We start from the raw sequence: 7,563 nt of genomic DNA on the forward strand, positions 1-7,563 counted from the left end.
TTTTCATAAACCATTGAGAAATCCACGACCTGGCCAATGTGGACTTCGCAAGAAGCCCCAGAGGAGGCTGGCGATAGGTCAACGGGTTCGTAGGCCTCTCTCATTGAAGAGAGGTCAGCGATGCCGTCACGAAGGGTACAAGACAGGCCTCAATTCCAGGTGAGGGTGGCTTCACACTCACACTTGATCTACACCAGTGAAGTCAACAGGCCTGTGAAACCATCTCTGTTACCAGATAGGGAGACCAAGTCCCAGAGACACCCAGACATGGCCAAAGCCACACAGCGAGGAGACCCCAGGGAGCACGAGCCTCTAAGAGGGGGATTTTACAAGTCTCTGAAACCAGAGGAGAGGACAGAGTTGAGGCAGAGGGGGGTCCCCTCTGAGTGGTTCCCCACCAAAGAGAATTTCTCCATTTTGGGGGAAGTGAGAGGCAGTTCTTTTGGTGATGTGAATGTCAAGAGATTCTGGACACCCCAGTGACTAAGAAGTAAGTGAGTGAGGTTTGTGGGCGGAGCCTGCGCAACTTAAAAACCAGGTCTCCTATGGCCCTTTGCAGACACCTGGGCTGACACATACAGGACAGAGTATGGCTCGCCTACAGACCGTGCTCCTGGCTCCCCTCGTCCTCCTTGCTGTGGCGCTTCAAGCAACTGAGGCAGGTGAGGCTGGGGGGCAGGAAGTCCCCCTGCGGAGGCCAGGGTGGACGCTGGGGTGTCTTCCTCATGTCTTAGACAAGCACTGGACTGAGATTGGAAGACCTCAATCTGCTGTTGGCTCTTGAGGCCTTAGGCTAGTTGCAGTGCTTCCCTGGCCTTCAATTTACATGTCTGTTGAATGGGTAGCCTTGAAGGCTTGGAGTCTAGGATCTGTCTCAGCTAGGTTGGGGGTTGCGATGGGAACAGCTTTGGGATCTTCTGCCCCAGAAATCTCAAGCATAGGGCCCTAGGAGTGTGGGTGAGGAGCTTCTAAGGGGGCAGACCTTCGTCAGAGAAGGCAGGGGGCTGCGGCAAAGCATTCTGACTTGGAAAGCTGGTGCTATTCTCCCATCATCCATTTTAAAAAATTTATTATTATTTTTATTTATTTTATTTTATTTTTTGAGACCGAGTATTGCTTTTGTTGCCCAGGCTGGAGTGCAATGGGGCAATCTTGGCTCACTGCAACCTCTGCCTCCTGGGTTAAAGTGATTCTCCTGCCTCAGCCTCCTCAGTAGCTGGGATTACAGGCATGTGCCACCACACCCAGCTAATTTTTGTATTTTTAGTAGAGATGGGTTTTCACCATGTTGGCCAGGCTGGTCTTGAACTCCTGACCTCAGGTGATCCACCTGTCTTGGTCTCCCAAACTGGGATTACAGGTATGAGCCACCGTGCCCAGCCTAAAATTATATTTTACTTTATTTATTTTTCGAGATGGAGTCTCTATCGCCCAGGCTGGAGCGCAGTGGTGCAATCTCAGCTCACTGCAACCTCTAACTCTGGGGTTAGTTAAAGTGATTCTCCTGCCTCAGCCTCCTGAATAGCTGGGATTACAGGCACTTGCCACCATGCTCGGCTAAGTTTTGTATTTTTAGTAAAGACAGGGTTTCACCATGTTGACTGGGCTTGTCTCGAACTCCTGACCTCAAGTGATACTCTGATACTCCTGCCTCGGCCTCCCAAAGTGCTAGGATTACAGGCATGAGCCACTGCCCCCAGCTCACTGCCCATTTTTGCCCAGAACCTGTCCTCAGCACGGGTTCCTGACTCCTCTTCTCCACCCCGCCCTATACTCGTGCTGTTTTGGGTGGAGGAGTGAGCGCTGGAGCAGGGCTGGGCATCTATGAACAAGGATCGCTCCCAGCTGCTGGGCTTTCTGAGTGCGTTCATGCATTAAAGACCCTCTGAAGTTGGTACTGTTATTACTCCTTTGGTCAGAGGAGAAAATTGGGCCTCAGAGGTGTTCAGTGACTTGGTCAGTGTGGCCCAGTGAGTCAGGGGAAAACAGGATTCGAACTCGGATCTACAAGACTGTCCTCTGTTGAGCCTTGGTCCTGACTCTGCTGCATCTTGCTGTGTGACCCTGGGCAAGTGCCTCCCCGTCTCTGGACCACAGGCTCCCTAGTGCGCACTGAAGGGGTTTGGAGCAGACATGAGCAGAAGCAGACTATCCAAATGCCCACATCCTGATGGATCACCCGGGAGCCTGTCAAATGCACACCGGATTCAGTGGGTCTGGATCTGGGGACTGAGCATTTCTGACAAGCTCCCAGGTGACGCTGATGCCATGGACCACAGACCTCACCTTGAGCAGCAAGAATCTAAGGCTCCTTGTGGCTCAGAGTCACCAAGTCTCATCTTGGGGTACAGCTGATGCTTAGTTGTTCTGAATCGCTGCTCCTGGAGCTGACTATCCCAGAATATAGACATTGGGCCCTAAGTGGCTTCTCGGAAACTCCAAGAGTAGTGTCTTGGAGGGCTCAGAATCTTCTGGTCACCATCCTTCCACGAGAACAGAAAAACTGCATCTCTTTTCTGGAGCCTGGAGAGGCCGAGGTCAGGGGCTGGGGCGGAGGGTGACCTCTCTGGGCTCCAGCTTGTGAATTCCCTGGGTACCCCTCTCCCAGGTCCCTACGGTGCCAACATGGAAGACAGCATCTGCTGCCGTGACTATGTCCGTTACCGTCTGCCCTGGCGTGTGGTGAAACACTTCTATTGGACCTCGGACTCCTGCCTGAGGCCTGGCGTGGTGTGAGTACGGAGCTGGGGCCACAGGGCCTGGGAGGGCCCGATGGGTACGGCCTGGGATGGCCCACGTGCTGGTGGGTGGGACACACCCACGGATGTGGCAGGCTATTGGATGCCTTCCAGGATGGCTTGGCTGGAAGAGATGGCTCAGTTCAGGCTTGGGTGTACTACATATGAAAATAATGTGACCATTCAGCAAATATTATCAGGCGCTTACTATGTGCCAGGCAACATGTCAGGTTCTGAGGATGCAGAGCTGAGTGAACAGGGTGCCGCCCAGTGTGGGCATGGCGGTAGGCAGTCAGTAGCTGTGGTATCTAGGGTATTTGGGTAGAGCAGATATAGGAGTATGCCTGGTGTCACTGAGTCAGCAAAGATCATCCCAGGTTCTGGCAAAAATGGATGGTGAGCTGAGTGCCGTGGCTCACGCCTGTTATTCCAGTACTTTGGGAGGCCAAGGCAGGTTGATCACTTGAGGTCAGTAGTTCGAGATCAGCCTGGTCAACATGGCAAAACCTCGTCTCTAGTAAAAATACAAAATTAGCTGAGTGTGGTGGTACATGCCTGTGGTCCCAGATACTCGGGAGGCTGAGGTGGGAGAATCGCTTGTACCCGGGAGGTGGAGGTTGCAGTGAGCTGAGATCGTTTGACCTCACTCCAGCCTGGGCAACAGAGTGAGACTTTGTTTTTTTAATTTTAATTTTAATTTTTTTTAAAAAGCACAGTAGAAGCATATTGGATCCTCTCCAGGCTCCCAGGAGTCATCCGAGGCAGCCCATTTTGACCAGAAGAATAACAATTAAGAGCTAAAATTTCCAGGGTGCCTCCCGAGTGCCAGGCACTATTCTAATCAGTACCTATGTTAACTGATTTAATTCTTACAACACTCTTATGAGGAGGTTCAATGATTCCCATGGTAAAGATGGATAAACAGGCTTAGCAAGGGACAGTGACCTGCTCAAGGCTGCCCAGGCTGAGGCAGAACTCACTCCTGGTTCCTCATTCAGGGTTTTCTCCTGGGTTCCTTGTTCTCCTCTGTTTCTTTCTCTGGCTTCTTTGCCTCCTTTTCCCTGGCCTGGGGCCTGTGCCTGGCTCGAGGACGGGTACTGCTCTCTCTGTGGTAGCCTCTCTGGCTGGTTTTCCAAATGCTCAGAACCTGCTGCCCACCAAATCACACACTGGGGGAGGCTGGTTTGGGGGCTCATGACCCACTTTGGGGCTCTAATATCTTCTCATCTCCTTCCTCCTCACTGCTGATCCCATCTCTTTGAGGAATCTGCAGGTGAATAATAAAGAAGACTGAAGCAGGAAAGCCTCCCAGCATTCTTGTCTCTTTAACTCTGAGCCTCAGTTTCCCCAACAGTACAATGGAGTAATAACCTTTACTTATTTCACTTATTTGTGTTTATCAAACACATAGAGAGTGCTTGCTAAGTGCTAGGCACCGCTGTAAGCACTTTATAAATGTGAACTCATTTAATCCTTGGAACTACCCTATGTGGTATGTGCCGTCATGGTCCCCTTTTGAAAGGCTTAGCAAGGGACAGGTGAGGAAATGAGCACAGAGAGGTTAGGGGGCCTCTGGAGCATTGCAGGACACAGTAGCAGTAAGAGGAAGGTGAAGAGCTCAATGTTTGGCACGTAATAGATGCTCAATTGCTGGGCACGGTAGTTCCAGAGGCTGAGACAGGAGGATTGCCTGAGCCCTGGATTTGGAGACTGGCTTGGTAATTTAGTAAGACTCTGTCTTGTTTAAAAAAAAAAAAAAAAGCCTGAGTGCAGTGGCTTACACCTGTAATCTCAGCACTTTGGGAGGCCTAGTTGGGAGGATCAGAAGTTCAGAGGTCAGAAGTTCAATACCAGCCTGGCCAACATGGTGAAACCCCATCTCTACTAAAAATACAAAAATTAGCTGGGCATGGTGGCTCAAGCCTGTAATCCCAGCTACTTGGGAGGCTGAGGCAGGAGGATCGCTTGAACCTGGAGGCAGAGGCTGCAGTGAGCAGAGATCATGCCACTGCACTCCAGCCTGAATGACAAGAGACTCTATCTCAAAAAACAAAAGCAACAAAACAAAACAAAAACAAGTCTTGGTGATTCTATTTCATGTCCTGACCTGGAACTCAAGACTGGGACTAAGAGCTGAGGGTCCTGGAAGTCTTTGCTGCTCCTCTTCCTCTTTTTCATTTTCTCAACACAGGGTCTGTCTCTATTGCCTAGGCTGGAGTGTAGTGGAGAGATCTGGGCTCCCTGCCGCCTTGATCTGATCTCAAACAATCCTCCCACCTCAACTTCCCAGGTAGCTGAGACCACAGGCACATGCCACCATGCCTAGCTGACTTATATGTTCTTGTAGAGACAGGGTTTCGCCATGTTGCCCAGGATGGGCTCAAACTCCCAGGCTCAAACGATCCTCCTGCCTCGGCCTCCCAAAATGCTGGGATTACAGATGTGAGCTCCTGACCTCCTCTTCTTCTTGAGAAACATTCTTTTCAGACCACAGGTAGCTCATAAATTTTGAACCACTCTATTTAGCAGGTAACCTTATGTGCAGTAGGTGACTCATAAATGCTGAGCCCTGCATACTGTATGTGGTTCATAAATGCTAATCCTTGCTGCATGCTAATGTTGCTGCATTGTCTCTGGGGTCTTCTCCTTCCAGCTTGAAAACATTCAGGGATAAGGAGATCTGTGCCGACCCCAGAGCGCTCTGGGTGAAGATGATTCTCAAGAAGCTGAGAGAATGAGGAACCTACTCTGATGACCATGGCCTTGGCTCCTACAGGAAAGCTCAGGAGCCCTACCTCCCTGCCATTACAGCTGCTCCCCGCCGGAAGCCTGTGCCAACTCTGCATTCCCTGATCTCCATCCCTGAGGCTGTCACCCTTTGTCCCTTCTGTGCTGTCACTCCCATCTCCTCCCTGACCCCTCTAACCCATCCTCTGCCTCCCTGCAGCCAATGGGTCCTATTCCCATCAGTGACTTCCCCTGCTCAAACCCTCCCATGACTCCCCACGGCCCTAAGCTGAGGTCAGGGCTCCCAAGCCTGCACGCGGCCCTCTGGATCTGGGTTCCATCCCTATCTCCAGCCTGCCCACTTCCCTTCATGCATGTTGGGTTCTAGCTCCCTGTTCTCCAAACCCATACCACACATCCCACTTCGGGGTTTTTGCCCGGGATGTTGCCGACACCCAGAAATTCTCACCACCTGCACCTGTGGAGCCCCACCAGCCCTCCAAAGCACTGCTTGCCCAAGCAGCTGGTAATTGCATTTCATGTATTAGACGTCCCCTGGCCCTCTGTCCCCGCTTAATGCCCCTAGTCATAGTCTTCCCAGATTCTTGGGATTTGGCGGCTTGTCTCCCTCACCTCCCCACTTCTTGGACCAAGGTTCATATCTAAGTTGTTCTCATCTCTCAGCCTCTAGGGGCACTGCAGACAGGGCCTGGCTCAGAATTGGAGTCCAGAAAGTGGCTGCAGACAAAATCAATAAAACTCATGTCCCTCCCCTCTCCCTGCCAAAAGGCAGTTACATGTCGATACAGAGACTCAAGGTCACTAGAAAGGAGCCCACTGGGTCAATGTGAAGCTCCAAATTTGCCCAGATTCACCTTTCTTCCCCTCCCCCTTTTTTTGAGATGGAGTTTCGCTTTTGTCACCCAGGTTGGAGTGCAATGGTGCAGTCTTGGTTCACTGCAGCCTTCATCTCCCAGGTTCAAGCGATTCTCCTGCCTCAGCCTCCTGAGTAGCTGGGATTACAGGTGCCTGCCACCACACCTGACTGACTTTTGCATTTTTAGTAGAGATGAGGTTTCACCATGTTGGCCAGGCTGGTCTCGAATTCCTGACCTCAGATAATTTGCCCGCCTTGGCCTCCCAAAGTGCTGGAATGACAAGCATGAGCCACTGTGCCTGCCCCCTGACCCCTTTTTATTTTATGACAGGGTCTCATTCTGTCACTCAGGCTGGAATGCATCGACATGATCTCGGCTTACTGCAACTTCGACCTTCCTGGTTCAAGCGATTCTCCTGCCTCCACCTCCCAAGTAGCTGGTATTACAGGTGTGTGTCATCATGCCTGGCTAATTTTTGTATTTTTAGTAGAGACAGGGTTTCACCATGTCAGCCAAACTGGTCTTGAACTCCTGACCTCAAGTGATCCACCCTCTTTGGCCTCCCAAAGTGGTGGGATTGCAGGCATGAGCCATCGTGCCCAGCTTCCCCTTTTTTTCCCTAAGAGAAGACTCCTATTCCTTTCTTCCCCATTTCACCTACTTTCATGTCTGCTCACACTTCCTTCTCCCCTCAGGCTTTTTTGGATGGTCCTCCAACCTCCAATACCCAGGCCTGACCTCTTCAGAATACCCCCCCCAATTCCACTTTCCCTGCCTCCTTCCCTAAATAGCAGAGAAGCAAATTCATGCTATGGTGTGAATGACTACGCTTGGCTTGTTATTAAAAGCTGGAGTTATATATGTATATGAAAACAGAGTAAATACTTAAGAAGCCAAACGGATGAATTGAATAATTTTAGGAACTACATGAGAGGGGGACAGGGTGGCCCTGGGAGAAAGCTGGCTGTTATAGGCTAGTACACACACTCTCTCTCTGTGGCAGGAGGCAGAGAATGGGGTGTAACTGAGTGAAGGCACCCTGGGTGGAGACCATTTTCAGGTGGTTGGGCCAGGCTAAAGGCTGCGATTTGGGTCTATCTATGCATTCCTGACTAATTTTTGTAGAGACAGGGTTTTGCATGATACCCAGGCTGGTCTCAAACTCCTGGGCTCAAGAGATCCTCCTGCCTCGACTTCCCAAAGTGCTGGGATTATAGGAG

General features: G+C 51.0%; 1 protein-coding gene across 1 annotated transcript; it reads left to right on the forward strand.

The window, feature by feature from the left end:
• Positions 1–555: 555 nt before the first annotated feature.
• Positions 556–7,268, forward strand: CCL22 (C-C motif chemokine ligand 22). Its single transcript, XM_002760969.6, has 3 exons — positions 556–662; positions 2,609–2,732; positions 5,392–7,268. The coding sequence occupies exons 1-3, from the start codon at positions 590–592 to the stop codon at positions 5,474–5,476; spliced, it is 282 nt and encodes a 93-aa protein (XP_002761015.1). The 5' UTR covers positions 556–589; the 3' UTR covers positions 5,477–7,268.
• Positions 7,269–7,563: the final 295 nt, after the last annotated feature.

The sequence above is a fragment of the Callithrix jacchus genome, chromosome 20 (genome assembly GCF_049354715.1).
Source record: "Callithrix jacchus isolate 240 chromosome 20, calJac240_pri, whole genome shotgun sequence".
Lineage (NCBI taxonomy): Eukaryota > Metazoa > Chordata > Mammalia > Primates > Cebidae > Callithrix > Callithrix jacchus.